Source organism: Salmo trutta, chromosome 5 (assembly GCF_901001165.1).
Source record: "Salmo trutta chromosome 5, fSalTru1.1, whole genome shotgun sequence".
Classification (NCBI taxonomy): Eukaryota; Metazoa; Chordata; class Actinopteri; order Salmoniformes; family Salmonidae; genus Salmo; species Salmo trutta.
In genome coordinates this window covers 37981724-37998952 of record NC_042961.1, presented here as the reverse complement: position 1 = coordinate 37998952, position 17229 = coordinate 37981724, and the positions used below count along the sequence as shown (strand labels likewise).

The following is a 17229-nucleotide window of genomic DNA, read 5'->3' as shown; positions in this document are numbered from 1 at the left end:
AATTCAGTGGCGCGATTTTTGAATCGCTTGAAATACTATTACTTCAATTTCTCAAACATATGAATATTTTACAGCTATTTAAAGACAAGACTCTCCTTAATCTAACCACACTGTCCGATTTCAAAAAGGCTTTACAACGAAAGCAAAACATTAGATTATGTCAGGAGAGTGCCCAGCCAGAAATAATCAGACACCCATTTTTCAACCTAGCATATAATGTCACATAAATCCAAACCACAGCTAAATGCAGCACTAACCTTTTATGATCTTCATCAGATGACACACCTAGGACATTATGTTATACAATACATGCATGTCTGTTCAATCAAGTTCATATTTATATCAAAAAACAGCTTTTTACATTAGCATGTGACGTTCAGAAAAAGCATACCCCCCGCAAACTTCCGGGGAATTTACTAACAGTTTGCTAAATTACTCACGATAAACGTTCACAAAAAGCATAACAATTATTTTAAGAATTATAGATACATTACTCCTCTATGCACTCGATATGTCCGATTTTAAAATAGGTTTTCGGATGAAGCACATTTTGCAATATTCTAAGTACATAGCCCAGCCATCACAGGCTAGCTATTTAGACACCCACCCAGTTCAGCCTTCACCAAAATCACATTTCCTATAAATGTTCTTACCTTTCCTGTTCTTCGTCAGAATACACTACCAGGACTTCTACTTCAATAACAAAATGTAGGTTTGGTCCCAAATAATCCATCGTTATATCAAAACAGCGACGTTTTGTTCGTGAGTTCTAGACACTATCAGAATGCTACATCACGGTCACGAGCATGGCGCATGGCGTGACAAAAAATGTCTAAATATTCCATTACCGTACTTCGAAGCATGTCAACCGCTGTTTAAAACCAATTTTTATGCCATTTATCTCGTAGAAAAGCGATAATATTCCGACCGGGAATCTGCAATGAGCCTAAACAGCCGAATGAAATTTCTCCACGGGGGCGAATCGTGCACGCGCCTCATTCAATGGTCCTCTGATCGGCCACTTACCAAAAGCGATAATCTGTTGTTTCAGCCAGAGGCCGCCTCGTCATCTTTCAGGTTTTTCCCGGGTTCTGAGAGCCTATTGGAGCCCTAGGAATTGTCACGTTACAGCTAAGATCCTTACTTTTCAATAAACAGATGCAAGACGCACGACTCCTTGTCAGACAGGCCACTTCCTGCTTGAAACCTTGTCAGGTTTTTGCCTGCCATAGGAGTTCTGTTATACTCACAGACACCATTCAAACAGTTTTAGAAACTTTAGGGTTAACCTGAACAATAATATGTATATTCTAGCTTCTGAGTTGGTGTAGGAGGCAGTTAAAAATGGGCACATATTTTTTCCAAAATTCTCAATACTGCCCCCTATCCCAAACAGGTTAAAAAAGTGCTTTCTGGACCGTCTTTCGATTTTTTTGTTGTCAATTACACATGTATAAGAACTGTATGAATATACTTTTGATATTTTATTGACACATTTTTGGGGTTGTTTTTGCTTGTACATAAGGCATATGTTTTGTCCATTTGCAATATGATTTCATAGGAAGTCAAAAGTGACATCTTTTTTTATTTTTTTTGCCAAATGCCATAAGAAATGTCCAAATGAAATGTCCAATAATTTGTTGGTCAATTATACATGTATGAAAGTATTGAATGTGCCAAATCAGGATGTTTGTCCATTTTGCCATGTACGATCATTGGAAGTCGGTTTCCAAACCCAAAAGTCAGTGAACCATGTCCAAATGGAATTTATACTGCCCAAATGATATATAGCCCGATGTTAAGCCATGAATCAACCTAGATGGTCTATTTGTCATGTATGATGAGGGAAAAGTGGGACTCTTTTGTTTTTTTACCGATTTTTTGAAAAAAGTCCAAAATGACCATTACGAATTTGACCTGCTCAAAAATACTGCAGAAATGCAAAATTGACTGGCCCGATGAACTCGGGATGGCCGGGCAGTGACACTGGTTCCTCTCCATTGCTCGTCACCCAGCAAGTCAGCGTCCATCAGTCAATTAGATGTCATTCTGACACCAAACTGATACCATCTGACACCAAATCCACTTTTTCCAACTCGTTTAGAAGCCAACTATCACATATCAGAGCAGTCCCAAAATTCACAGCGCCTTCAGTTTAAACCATAAAAAACATAAAACACATAGTTACGTTCTAGCTGCGGGTCCAGCTCTGACATTATGTGTAGGCCTATGTGAGGCGACCCCGAATCCCAAGTGTCGGCTCAATAGGTCATTCAGTGCCTGAGAAACGCCCTTAATTGGTGCTGAAAATCCACTTTTTCAGGGCGTTGCTACGGGGTCCTTGAATGAGCTAACGTTGGGGTCCGTCTATGGGCCGAGGCGGTTTCAATGCACCTTGTCTTGCGACAGACATTTCTAAATGTCGCCATTTGTGATGTTCAAAATGAATTGAACATATTGCAAATGTACGAGGCTGTTTCTCAGTCTGAGAACCTTCTAGAGCCACATAATTCACCATCGACTGGAGCTCTAGAACAGGTTTCTAAAGTTTCAGAGCTCTAGGTCTGACGGTTCTTGAATCATTCGAACGAAGGTAACTATTGCAGGCACTATATGTCTCTAAGCCCCACACTAGCTGTGTGTGTGTGTGTGTGTGTGTGTGTGTGTGTGTGTGTGTGTGTGAGTTTTAATCTGATGGAATAAATGACTGATATACAGTTCATGAGGGTTACCTAGTCACACATATGAAGTTTTGGAAAGATGTGACTTTTTTAACCCTTCAAAACAGCTACTGTGACCCCAATTTAACCTCTCTCGGGTATGTGGGATGAAATCGTCCCACCTAGTCAACAGCCAGTGGAATCGAGTGGCGCGATATTCAAAAACCTTAAAAATGCTATTACTTCAATTTCTCAAACATATGACTATTTTACACCATTTTAAAAGACAAGACTCTCGTTAATCTAACCACATTGTCCGATTTCAAAAAGGCTTTACAACGAAAGCAAAACATTAGATTGTCAGGAGAGTACCCAGCCAGAAATAATCACACACCCATTTTTCAAGCTAGCATATAATGTCACAAAAACCAAAACAGCTAAATGCAGCACTAACCTTTGATGATCTTCATCAGATGACACTCCTAGGACATTATGTTATACAATACATGCATGTTTTGTTCAATCAAGTTCATATTTATATCAAAAAACAGCTTTTTACATTAGCATGTGACGTTCAGAACTAGCATTCCCACCGAACACTTCCGGTGAATTGACTAAATTACTCACGATAAACGTTCACAAAAAACATAAATTATTTTAAGAATTATAGATACAGAACTGCTTTATGCAATCGCTATGTCTGATTTTAAAATAGCTTTTCGGCAAAAGCACATTTTGCAATATTCTGAGTAGATAGCTCGCCATCACGGGCTAGCTATTTTGACACCCACCAAGTTTGGCACTCACCAAACTCAGATTTACTATAAGAAAAATTGGATTACCTCTACTGTTCTTCGTCAGAATGCACTCCCAGGCCTTCTACTTCATCCACAAATGTTGTTTTGGTTCAAAATAATCCATAGTTATGTTCAAATATCCTGTTTTGTTCTTGCGTTCAAGACACTATTCGAACGGTGACGCGCGGACGCATGTCGTGACAAAAAATGTCAAAATATTCCATTACCGTACTTCGAAGCATGTCAAACGCTGTTTAAAATAAATTTATGCGATTTCTCTAGTAAAATAGCGATGATATTCCGACCGGGAGACGTCGTTTTCGTTCAAAGACTGAAAGAAGAAAATGGACTCTTCACGTGCACGCATGTCATTGTTCTCAGATCGACCACTATCCAAATGCGCTACTGTTTTTCAGCCAGGGACTGCAGAGTCCTCATTCAACGTTCTGGCGCCTTCTGAGAGCCTATGGGAGCCTTAGAAAATGTCACGTTACAGCAGAGATCCTCTGTTTTCGATAAAAAGGCTATAGAAGGCCAAGAAATGGTCAGAGGGCACTTCCTGTACAGAATCTTCTCAGGTTTTGGCCTGCCATACGAGTTCTGTTATACTCACAGACACCATTCAAACAGTTTTAGAAACTTTAGGGTGTTTTCTATCCAAATCAAACAATTATATGCATATTCTAGTTTCTGGGCAGGAGTAATAACCAGATTAAATCGGGTACGTTTTTTATCCGGATGTGAAAATACTGCCCCCTACCCTAGAGAGGTTAAATGACGATAGATAAATGTCTGGTTCCTTTTTTCCTGACACCGTAGGCTCATGTACTTTGACGTGAAGCGGTCAAATTAGCGCTCTATTTAAAATTTTGACTTTTGATCCCAGAAAAATGGCCTTAACTCAAAAAGCGTTGAGGCCTCGAGTCCATCTTGTTCGGGGCCAACTGCCCATTATGTCAAACCAATGCTCACCAAGTTTCATCTTTGAAGTCTTTTCCGTTTAGGAGAAAAGACCATGTCATGATTGGTGATGTTTGTTACATTTGCAATATGATTCCATGTACCCTCCATTCGCCCTCCTGTGGTATAATCCGGGACAGGTGAAAAATGACCAAAATGTAAAAAATGTATTAAATGGAAACCGAACGTCCGAGAGACTTCGTTCGATGACTTCCAGGAAGATCCGGCCCCGGTGCGCCGCCCGGCGCCGTCCACCGATTTTACAAACGTTCGCGGACGTCTAGTAAGGGACCGTACATTTGCAATATGGACTTCCTCACTAGTCATACAGCAAATGCCGAAATGTTCCCTTCATGTATGGAATCTTTACTAGGATTAAATGTCAGGAATAGTGAAAACCTGAGTTTAAATGTATTTGGCAAAAGTGTATGCAAACTTCCGACTTCAACTGTACTTGTGTATTGATTTTAAGAAAGGCATTGATGTTTATGGTTAGGTACATTAGTGCAACGACAGTGCTTTTTTCGCGAATGCGCTTGTTAAATCATCACCCGTTAGGCGAAGTAGGCTGTGATTCGATAAATTAACAGGCACCGCATTGATTATTTGCAACGCAGGATAAGCTAGTTAAACTAGTAATATCAACCATGTGTAGTTAACTAGTGATTATGTTAAGATTGATTGTTTTTTATAAGATAAGTTTAATGCTAGCTAGCAACTTACCTTGCCTCCTTGCAGCACTCGCGTAACTGGTGGTCAGCCTGCCACGCAGTCTCCTCGTGGAGTGCAATGTAATCGGCCATAATAGGCATCCAAAAATACCGATTGTTATGAACACTTGAAATCGGCCATGCCGATTAATTGGCCGACCTCTACTCTGCATGCTTCGTCTGAAGTGTCGGGACAAGTTGTAGTCTTTCAAGACAGCGATGCCCTCTTTGCACACAGCTTTCCCTAATACCGCAACACAGAAATATTTCGATGTCCACTCTTGCTGGAACACCCTACATTCGTTGTCTACTTTCCTTATCTTTGAAAAATGTGTTTTGAGCTAGCTACTATTTGTAACTGATGTGTGTGTCTGCCTGTCAGTCACTGTCTGTCCTCGTGTAGTTATTTATACGTGCCTTCAAAAGAAATATCCCGCAAGCAGTGTGAGTTACATCATTACACAATGGCGAGTATTCATTGAGCTTTTAATATGAATAACAAATACGTTTTTCTAAACTTTACTATCGCAAATTTTATGTTATCTGAGCATGATTCCGCTGGCCACTTTGAATCAGGTCGTGGGCCCCATATGGCCCCCGGGCCAGCCATTGCCCAGGCCTGGTTTAGAGCTTGAGGTAGTCACCTCATACAAGGACTCGGGAGTATGGCCAGACGGTACACTGTCCTTCTCTCAGCACATATCAAAGCTGCAGGCTAAAATGTAAATATAGACTTGGTTTCCTCTGTAGTAAATCGCTCCTCTTTCACCCCAGCTGCCAAACTAACCCTGATTCAGATGACCATCCTACCCATGCTAGACTACAGAGACGTAATTTATAGATCGGCAGGTAAGGGTGCTCTCGAGCGGCTAGATGTTCTTTACCATTCGGCCATCAAATTTGCCACCAATGCTCCTTATAGGAGACATCACTGCACTCTATACTACTCTGTAAACTGCTCACCTCTGTATACCTGTTGCAAGACCCACTGGTTGATGCTCATTTATAAAAACCCTCTTAGGCCTCACTCCCCCCCATCTGAGATATCTATTGCAGCCCTCATCCTCCACATACAACACCCGTTCTGCCAGTCACATTGTGTTAAAGGTCTCCAAAGCACACCCATCTCTGAGTCACTCCTCTTTTCAGTTCGCTGCAGCTAGCGAGTGGAACGAGATGCAAAAAAATAAAAAATAAATAAATAAATCAAAAAATCAAACTGGACCATTTTATCTCTATCTCTTCATTCAAAGACTCAAACATGGACACTCGTAGTTGTGGCTGTTTCGCATGATGCATTGTTCTCTATACTTTTTTTGCCATTTGTGCTATTGTCTGTGCCTAACAATATTTGTACCACGTTTGTGCTGCTACCATGTGTCACTACCATGTTGTTGTCATGTGATGCTACTGTGCTGTGTGTCTTAGGCCTCTCTTTATGTAGTGTTGTCTCTTGTTGTGATGTGTGTTTTGTCCTACATTCTTAATACTAGCCCCCCTCCCCGCAGGCATCCTATTGCCTCTTGGTAGACAGTCAATGTAAATACATTTGTTCTTAACCTCTTACATCTAGATTTTCCGCTAGCGGAACACCTGCTCCAATATCCAATGATGGGCGTGGCGCGAAATACAAATTCCTCTAAAATCCGAAAACGTCAATTTTTCAAACATATGACTATTTTACAGCATTTTAAAGACAAGACTCTCGTTAATCTAACCACACTGTCCGATTTCAAAAAGGCTTTACAGCGAAAGCAAAACATTAGATTATGTCAGCAGAGTACCCAGCCAGAAATAATCAGACACCCATTTTTCAAGCTAGCATATAATGTCACAAAAAACAAAACCACAGCTAAATGCAGCACTAACCTTTGATGATCTTCATCAGATGACAACCCTAGGACATTATGTTATACAATGCATGCATGTTTTGTTCAATCAAGTTCATATTTATATCAAAACCAGCATGTGACGTTCAGAACTAGCATACCCCCCGCAAACCTCCGGTGAATTTACTAAATTACTCACGATAAACGTTCACAAAAAACATAACAATTATTTTAAGAATTATAGATATAGAACTCCTTTATGCACTCGATATGTCCGATTTTAAAATAGCTTTTCGGTGAAAGCACATTTTGCAATATTCTAAGTAGATAGCCCGGCATCACAGGGCTAGCTATTTAGACACCCAGCAAGTTTAGCCTTCACCAAAATCAGATTTACTATTAGAAAAGTTTGATTACCTTTGATGTTCTTCGTCAGAATGCACTCCCAGGACTTCTACTTCAATAACAAATGTTGTTTTGGTCCAAAATAATCCATAGTTATGTTCCAACAGTGGCGTTTTGTTCGTGCGTTCTAGACACTATCCGAATGGTAAATAAGGGTCATGCGCATGGCGCATTTCGTGACAAAAGATTTCTAAATATTTCATTACCGTACTTCGAAGTATGTCAACCGCTGTTTAAAATCATTTTCTCGTAAAAAAGCGATAATATTCCGACCAGGAGTCGTTGAATCCGTTCAGAGACGATAGAATAAAATCATGGTGTCGTATCGTGCACGAGCATGAAGCCCTTTGTCCGCTGATAGACCACTTAGCAAAAGCGCTCGTGTGTTTCAGCCAGGGCTTTGAATTACGTCATTCAGCTTTTTCCCAGGCTCTGAGAGCCCATGGAAGCCGTAGGAAGTGTCACGTAACAGCAGAGATCCTTTGTAATGGATAGAGATAATCAAGAAGTGGAAGAAATGGTCAGACAGGGTACTTCCTGAACAGAATCTTCTCATGTTTTGGCCTTCCAAATGAGTTATGTTATAGTCACAGACACCATTCAAACAGTTTTAGAAACTTTGGAGTGTTTTCTATCCAAAGCTAATAATTATATGCATATTCTAGTTTCTGGGCAGGAGTAATAATCAGATTAAATCGGGTACGTTTTTTATCCGGCCGTGAAAATACTGCCCCTTATCCATAACAGGTTAACTTCATTGGGATAGGGGGCAGCATTGGGAAGATTGGATGAAAAGCGTGCCCAGAGTAAACTTCCTGTTTCTCAGGACCAGAAGCTAGAATATGCATATAGATTTGGATAGAAAACACTCTAAAAGTTTCCAAAACTGTTAAAATAATGTCTGTGAGTATAACAGAACTCATATGGCAGGCAAAAACCTGAGAAAAATCCAACCAGGAAGTGGGAAATCTGAGTTGTCTGATTGCCTATCCAATGTCTATGGGGTCAGATTGCACTTCCTAAGGCTTCTATTGTGGCTTCTATTTGTTTCAGGCTTCTATTGTGAAAGGGGAGAGAATAAGACCACTCAAAGCAGGTGGCTCAGCTGAAAGCCTTTAGTTGGAGCGCGAGCTCCATTCCCTTTCTAATGACAACAGAATTGTCCGGTTGGAATATTATTGAAGATTTAAGATAAAAACATCCTAAAGATTGATTATATACACATCGTTTGACATGTTTCTACGAACTGTAATGGAACTTTTTTGACTTTTCGTCTGGACTTTGTGCATTTGGATTACTGGACTAAAACGCAAACAAAAAGGAGGTATTTGGAGAAAGATGACATTTATCGAACAAAACAAACATTTATTGTCTAACATGGAGACCTGGGAGTGCCATCAGATAAAGATCAAAGGTAAGTGATTAATTTTAACGCTATATCTGACATTTGTGACACCTCTCCTTGGTTGGAAAATGGCTGTATGGTTTTCTGTGGCTAGGCGCTGACCTAACATAATCGCATGGTGTGCTTTAGCCGTAAAGCCTTTTTGAAAATCGGACACAGAAATGCCACCCTACACCATGACTGACCCACCGCCCAACCGGTCATGCTGGAGGATGTTGCAGGCAGCAGAACTTTCTCCACGGCGTCTCCAGACTCTGTCACGTCTGTCACATGTGCTCAGTGTGAACCTGCTTTCTTCTGTGAAGAGCACAGGGCGCCAGTGGCAAATTTACCAATCTTGGTGTTCTCTGGCAAATGCCAAATGTCCTGCACGGTGTTGGGCTGTAAGCGCAACCCCCACCTGTGGACGTCGGGCCCTCATACCACCCTCATGGTGTCTGTTTCTGACCGTTTGAGCAGACACATGCACATTTGTGGCCTGCTGGAGGTCATTTTGCAGGGCTCTGGCAGTGCTCCTCCTGCTCCTCCTTGCACAAAGGCGGAGGTAGCGGTCCTGCTGCTGGGTTGTTGCCCTCCTACGGCCTCCTCCACGTCTCCTGATGTACTGGCCTGTCTCCTGGTAGCGCCTCCATGCTCTGGACACTACGCTGACAGACACAGCAAACCTTCTTGCCACAGCTAAGTGGACAGTTTGATTTCACAGAAGTGTGATTGACTTGGAGTTACATTGTGTTGTTTAAGTGTTCCCTTTATTTTTTTGAGCAGTGTATAACACTTGTGTCTTTCATCAATGTTTATGATGAGTATTTCTGTAATTTGATGTGGCTCTCTGCATTTTCACCAGATGTTTTGTTTGAGACAATGCATTTCTGAACATAAAGCGCCATTTTCAAATGAGGTTTTTGGACATAAAGATGAACTTTATCAAACAAAACACACATTTATTGTCTAACATCGAGTCCTGGGAGTGCCATCCGATGAAGATCAAAGCTTAGTGATACATTTTAATGCCATTTCTGACTTTTGTGACACCTCTCCTTCTTTGGAAAATGGCTGTATGGTTTTCTGTGGCTAGGCGCTGACCTAACATAATCGCATGGTGTGCTTTCGCCGTAAAGCCTTTTTGAAATTGGACACCGTGGCTGGATTAACAAGAAGTCTCTTAAAAATGGTGTATAATACTTGTATGTTTAAGGAATTTTAATTATGAGATTTCTGTTTGAATTTGGCACCCTGCAATTTCACTGGCTGTTGGCGAGAAGGTACGCTGGCGTCCCGAACGATCCCAGAGAGGTTAACAGTTTAATTATTACCGGACATCAATATGGTACAGTTGATCTGTTTCAAAACCGCATATTGTTTTTAATACAGACATAGGCTACCTCTCCCAATCTTCACAACAATTTTGTCAATATGACTTGACCATGATAACTGACTATCCAATGCTAGGAGTTCAACTTCTTCAACGGTTTAGGGCAAAGAGAATGCTTTTAACCAAATACAATTGCTTTTGTTTTAGATGTATTTCAGAACAGTTTATTACCCATTCTGACACTAACTGTAACTCCTTGCTAAGAGTCTCAGTGCGCTCACTGGCTGTAGGTGCTGATGTGGTGTGCAATCGTCAGCATACAGTCATTTTAGCTTCTTCTAAGACAAGTGACAAATCATTTGTAAAAACATTAGATTAACTTGACTTTTACCACATTTTGTTACATTACAGCCTTATTCTAAAATGGATGAATTTGTTTTTTTCCCCCTCAATCTACACACAATACCCCATAATGACAAAGCAAAAACAGATTTAGACATTGACAATTTTTTTTTTTTAAATAAATAAAAAATGGAAATATCCAATTTAAATATGTATTCAGACCCTTTACTCAGTACTTTGTTGAAGCACCTTTGGCAGCGATTACAGCCTCGAGTCTCCTTGGGTCTGACACCACAAGCTTGGCACACCTGTATTTGGGAAGTTTCTCCCAGTCTTCTCTGCAGATCCTCTCAAGCTCTGGCAGGTTGGATGGGGAGCGTAGCTGCACAGCTATTTTGAAGTCTCTCCAAAGTTGTTAGATCGGGTTCAAGTCCGGGCTCTGGCTGGGCCACTCAAGGACATTCAGAGACTTGTCCCGAAGCCACTCCTGTGTGTTCTTGGCTGTGTGCTTAGGGTTGTTATCCTGTTGGAAGGTGAACCTTCACCCCAGTCTAAGGTCCTGAGTGCTCTGGAGCAGGTTTTCATCAAGGCTCTGTACTTTGCTCTGTTCATCTTTCCCTCAATCCTGATTAATCTCCCAGTCCCTGCCACTGAAAAACATCCCCACAGCATGATGCTGCCACCACGCTTCACCATACGGATGGTACCAGGCTTCCTCCAGACGTGATGCTTGGCATTCAGGCCAAAGAGTTCAATCTTGGTTTCATCAGACCAGAGAATCTTGTTTCTCATGGTCTGAGAGTCCTTTTGGCAATCTTCAAGCGGGCTGTCATGTTCCTTTTACTGTAGAGTGGCTTCCGTCTGGCCACTCTACTATAAAAAGGCCTGATTGGCAGAGTGCTGCAGAGATGGTTGTCTTTTTGGAAGATTCTGCCATCTCCAGAGGGAACTCTGTCAGAATGACCATTGGGTTCTTGGTCACCTCCCTGACCAAGGCTCTTCTCCCCCAATTGCTCAGTTTGGCCCGACAGCCAGCTCTAGGAAGAGTCTCAGTGGTTCCAAACGTCTTCCATTTAAGAATGATGGAGGCCACTGTGTTCTTGGGGACCTTCAATGCTGCATAAATGTTTTGGTACCCTTCCCTAGATCTGTGCCTCGACACAATCCTGTCTCGGAGATCTACGGACAATTCCTTCAACCTCATGGCTTGGTTTTTGCTCTGACATGCACTGTCAACTGTGGGACCTTATATAGACAGGTGTGTGCCATTCCAAATCATGTCCAAACAATTGAATTTACCACATTTCTAGAAACCTGTTTGTGCTTTGTCATTATGGGGTATTGTGTGTGATAGATTAAATCGTTTTTTCCCTCTCAACAATTTTAGAATAAGGCTGTAAGGTAACATAACGTGGAAAAGGGGAAGGGGCCTGAATACTTGTCGAATGCACTGTATCTGACGCTAGAGAAGCTCCCATTGAAGAATACTCAGTTCTACTGGATAAGTAACTCTCCAACCATGTGATGGCAGGTGATGTAAAGCCATATCAAGTGAGTTTTCTCAATAACAAATTATGATCAATAATATCAAAGGCTGCACTGAAATCTAAAAATACAGCTTTTAGCCAGTCAGTCATCGGAGTCACTGCAGTACAAGTTGAAAGTCAGTAGTTAACTTATTAGAAAAATAGCATTGTATTTGTTCAAAACAATTTTCTCCATTAGTTTACTAAGAACAGGTAGCAACTTGATTGGGCGGCTGTTAAGAGCCAGCAAAGGGTGCTTTAGAATTTTTAGGTAGTGGAATTACTATAGCTTCCTTCCACGCCTGTGGATACACACAATCCTTTAGGCTTTTGTTAAAAACATGACAAATGTTCAATAGTTCAATATTCTCAATAGTTTGCCCATCTCGGTTGTCTATACCTGGTGGCTTATTATTGTTGATGGCTAACAATAATTTTTACACACAAACTTGACCAAATTCAAAACACCAATCCTTTGAATATTGAAGATCTAATAATGAGAGTAAACTGTTCAAATGTCATTTCAGTTCTCAGTTTGTCCCCTTTACCAGTGAAAGTAATTGAAATTGTCTACAGTTGCCGGAGAGGAAGGAAACCGATCTGGGATTTCACTATGAGGCCAATAGTGATTTTAAAACAGTTACAGAGTTTAATAGCTGTGATATGAGAAAACTGAGGATGGATCAACATTTGTAGTTACTAAGCCTAAATGACAAAGTAAAACGAAGGAAGCCTGTACAGAATATGCATCCTGTTTGCAATAAGGCACTAAAGTAAAACTTTAAAAAATGTGGCAAAGAAATGTACTTTATGTCCTAAATACAAAGTATTATGTTTGGGGCAAATCCAACACAACACATCACTGAGTACCACTTAATATTTTCAAGCATGGTGGTGGCTGCATCATTTATGGGTATGCTTGTCATCGGCAAGGACTAGGGAGTTTTGCACAAATCCTAGAGGAAAACATGGTTCAGTCTGCTTTCTTACAGACAAATGGACCTTTCAGCAGGACAATAACCTAAAACTTGGCCAAATCTACACTGGAGTTTATTACCAAAATAATTAATTTCCGGAGTGGTCTAGTTACAGTTTTCTGAAATCGGCTTGAAAATACATTGCAAGATTTGAATGGGCTGTCTAGCCATGATCAACCACCAACTTGACAGAACTTGAAGAATAAAATGTAAAAAAATGTGCTCATTTTATACAATTCAAATGTGCAAAGATCTTATAGGAATTATCCAGAAAGACTCATAGCTGTAATCGCTGTCAAAAGGTGCTTCTACAGAGTATTGACTGAGGGGTATTTATTAGATACACTACATTACCAACTGTTGGGAGATTAGGCCTGGCTCGCAGTTGGCGTTCCAATTCTTCCCAAAGGTGTTCGATGGGGTTGAGGTCACAGCTCTGTGCAGGCTATTCAAGTTCTTCCACACAGATCTCGACAAACTATTTTTGTATGGACCTCGCTTTGTGCACGAAGGGCATTTTCATGCTGAAACAGGAAAAGGCCTTCCCCAAACTGTTGCAAGCACAGAATCGTCTAGAATGTCATTGTTTGCTGTAGAGTTAAGATTTCCCTTCACTGGAACTAAAGGGACTAGCCTGAACCATGAGAAACAGCCCCAGACCATTATTCCTCCTCCACCAAACTTTACAGTTGGCACTATGCATTCGGGCAAGTAGCTTTCTCCTAGCATCTGCCAAACCCAGATTCGTCCATCAGACTGCCAGATGGTGACCCGTGATTAATCACTCTAGAGAATGCGTTTCCACTGCTCCAGAGTCCAATGGCAGCGAGCTTTACACCACTCCAGCCGACGCTTGGCATTGGGTATGGTGATCTTAGGCTTGTGTGCAGCTGCTCAGCCATGGAAAGCCATTTCATGAAGCTCCCGACGAACAGTTGTTGTGCTGACGTTGCTTCCAGAGGCAGTGTTGCAACCGAGGACAAACGCTTCAGCACTCGGCGGTCCCATTCTGAGCTTGTGTGGCACACCACTTCGCGGCTGAGCCATTGTTGCTCCTAGACGTTTCCACTTCACAATAACAGCACTTTCAGTTGACAGGGGCAGCTCTAGCTGGGCAGAAGTTTGACCTTACTTGTTGGAAAGTTGGCATCCTATGACGGTGCCACGTTGAAAGTCACTGAGCTCTTCAGTAAGGCCATTCTACTGCCAATGTTGGTCTATGGTGATTGCAATGGCTGTGTGCTCGATTTTATACACCTGTCAGCAGTGGGTATGGCGGAAATAGCCAAATACACTCATTTGAAAGGGTCTCCACAAACATTTGTATACAGTGTATCTATTTCATTTATCAATACATTTCTAAAAACATGTTATCACTTTGTGATTATGGTGTACTCTGTGTAGTTGGGTGAGAGAAATAATTATATTTAATCCATTTTGAATTCAGGCTATAACAAAAATGTGGAATAGGGGTGTGAATAATTTCTTTAGGCACTGCCTTTGGCTTTCCTTGTTATTCATTGTTATCATTTCTGATTCAGAGGGGTTGGGTTAAATGTGGAAGACATTTTGGTTGAAAGGATTCAGTTATGCAACTGACTAGGTATCTCTTTTCCCTTATTTTTAAAATGTTATGATCACTAGAACTGATATTGCTTTAACCAAGTGGGGGAACTAGAGACCATCATGTTTAACAAGACATTGTTACTGCTAGAAACCCACCTGATCCTGCAGGTCGTAACTGTCGTGCAGGAGCAGGCTGAGGACGTAGCGGGTGTAGATCATGGCATCGATCCCGCACTTCTCCAGCTCCTGGCCCAGCCAGCTCTGCACTGGGCCCAGCGAGTGGAGCAGGGACATCTCAGAGGTGGGCAGGGGGCCAACTGGGGGGTGGGGGCGCGAGAAGCTTACAGGAGCAGGACCGTCGCTCACTGGACGCATGGGAATCTTGAGGTGTTGACCATTCTGAGGTGGAGCGGCATTGTGACAGGTGGATGTGGAGGGGCAGTAGTGGGGCGGTGCGGAGAGAGGCCCTACTGCCCTATCTGGAAGGGGGGGGATTTACTCCAGCAGGACGGACAAGATGGAGTCTACTTGCAGAGACATGTAGGGGGCTGTTTTTAAAAAATATATGTTTTATTGCCTTGAGCAAGTAGGGATCTTTACTCGTCAGGCATGGCTTTAATAACTGATGAAAGCGATCAGCTGCTTGGCAAAACACTTGACGTGTTTGCGCATTAATCGGAGGGGATCATGTTGGGCTGCGGCTCACTCCACCGGCACAACCTGAAAGAGGAAACAGACTTGCGTCACTTCTCTGTGTTGCATTTAAAATGTTTCACAAGGTGTGTTCTGTTAAACCATGATATAGGCCCTAGACTTAGAAGACTTACAAAGAACACAAAGAAGTTTCTCACAACATACTTCAACATAAAATGGCTTGTTGACCTTGTTCAATTATTGGTTACTACAGGCCTCATCTCCCACCCTGCCCAAGTCCATATCTACAGGCGGTCTGTCCCCACAGATGGTTTTTAAAAGAGCAACTGCTCCTAAAAACAAATTTGTAATTTAGAAAATAGTCTGTGGCATCGATATGAGTCTGCAACATTTATTATACTGTCAAAATTGACTACAAAGTGTAAATAGGATAATTTTGGTCATAAAGTCAGTCTTGTCCATAACTGAGTTGTGAGACTTGTGGTCGTGACGTCATCACAACGTAAATTAAGGTTGGGTTTGGTTTCAATCCTGCCCACATGACAACAGCTGGCAGCACACAAGTAATCATTAATTTGTGCTCCACTCAACCTGATCATAATGCCCTATGGGGCTAGTTAGAGACCATCAGTAAATTACACAATGTACATGGGACAAAACGTTAACTCCAATAGCTCCAAATTTCAGTGGCCTTCAAACCAACTATAACATTTTAGAAATGCATATTTAAAAATGTGAAAGCATTTAATGAGTAAGCTAAAAAAAAAAATGTTTAATTTAAAAAGTCAGCATTTTGACAGTCCCCATCTAACCCCACTAATTGGTTAAAGGATTTGGCTAAGTCTTCCCAGCTGCGAACACACAGAAATCAACTTGCGTTTGAATTCAGTCATGGCAGCTAGCATTTATTAAATGAACCAAATATTAAACAAGTCCCAATCAAGAAGTTCAGACACCCTTTACAATGTGTTCCACTAGCGCCAGCTGCCGGCTGTACAACCCGGTTACACACAATTTGAGGTTACGGTAATTGGCCAGGCCCATGTACACGGGGGTCATAAAAGAGGAGATGACAATTCTGTTTGCACACATGGATATGATAATTAATAAAACCTATTTGAAACCAGCCATTACCCTTCGTTATTATCAAGGCATTTCATTATTATTCAAGGTATAAAGCAAATATTTAACAAAATGCCAGGTTGGAGAGGATGTGTCAAATTTTTGTTATGACAACATTAACAGAGTCAAAATTAAGATATGCCTACCTTGTCTTTGGCTTTTCTGCATTATATTTTCTTTATGCAGATCTTATTTCGACGCACAAAACCATTCAAACGAACGTCTGATGGGTTTTCTCCCACTTTTATATTTGTATAATGTTTTATATATTTGTATAACCTGCTGCTGCGGTCATTCGACCATTCTTCAAAGCAAGGATGCTGTAATGTGAGAAACAATGTAGCCTAAGCTACTGAAAATAGGCCTGTTACAAGACTAAATCATGACAGGAGCGTTTGATTCATATTTAAACAAATTGAGTCCAGAAAGATTCCAAAAGTAGCCTGTCTGAATGGACATACATTTAAACTCAGTTTCACAATTCCTGACATTTAATCCTAGTAAAAATTCCCTGTCTTAGGTCAGTTAGGATCCACTTTATTTTAAGTATGTGAAATGTCAGAATAATAGTAGAGAGAATGATATATTTCAGCTTTTATTTCTTTCATCACATTCCCAGTGGGTGAGAAGTTTACATACACTCAATTAGTATTTGGTAGCATTGCCTTTAAATTGTTTAACTTGGGTCAAACGTTTCGGGTAGCCTTCCACAAGCTTCCCACAATAAGTTGGGTGAATTTTGGCCCATTCCTCATGACAGAGCTGGTGTAATTGAGTCAGGTTTGTAGGCCTCCTTGCTCGCACACTTTCAGTTCTGCCAAGAAAATGTCTATAGGATTGAGGTCAGGGCTTTGTGATGACCACTCCAATGCCTTGACTTTGTTGTCCTTAAGCCATTTTGCCACAACTTTGGAAGTATGCTTGGGGTATTTGTCTATTTGGAAGACCCATTTGCGACCAAGCT

General features: G+C 41.3%; 1 protein-coding gene across 2 annotated transcripts in view; it reads right to left on the bottom strand.

Annotated features, from left to right (window-relative positions):
• LOC115194110 (uncharacterized protein KIAA0232) overlaps nt 1–17229 on the bottom strand; it is a 62576-nt gene that overhangs the window by 30508 nt on the left and 14839 nt on the right. For both annotated transcript variants that reach the window (XM_029753490.1, XM_029753491.1), the window contains exon 2: nt 14646–15209. In XM_029753490.1, coding sequence (XP_029609350.1) covers nt 14646–14864 — 219 coding nt within the window. In that variant the 5' untranslated portion in view covers nt 14865–15209. The remainder of the gene's footprint in view (nt 1–14645; nt 15210–17229) is intronic.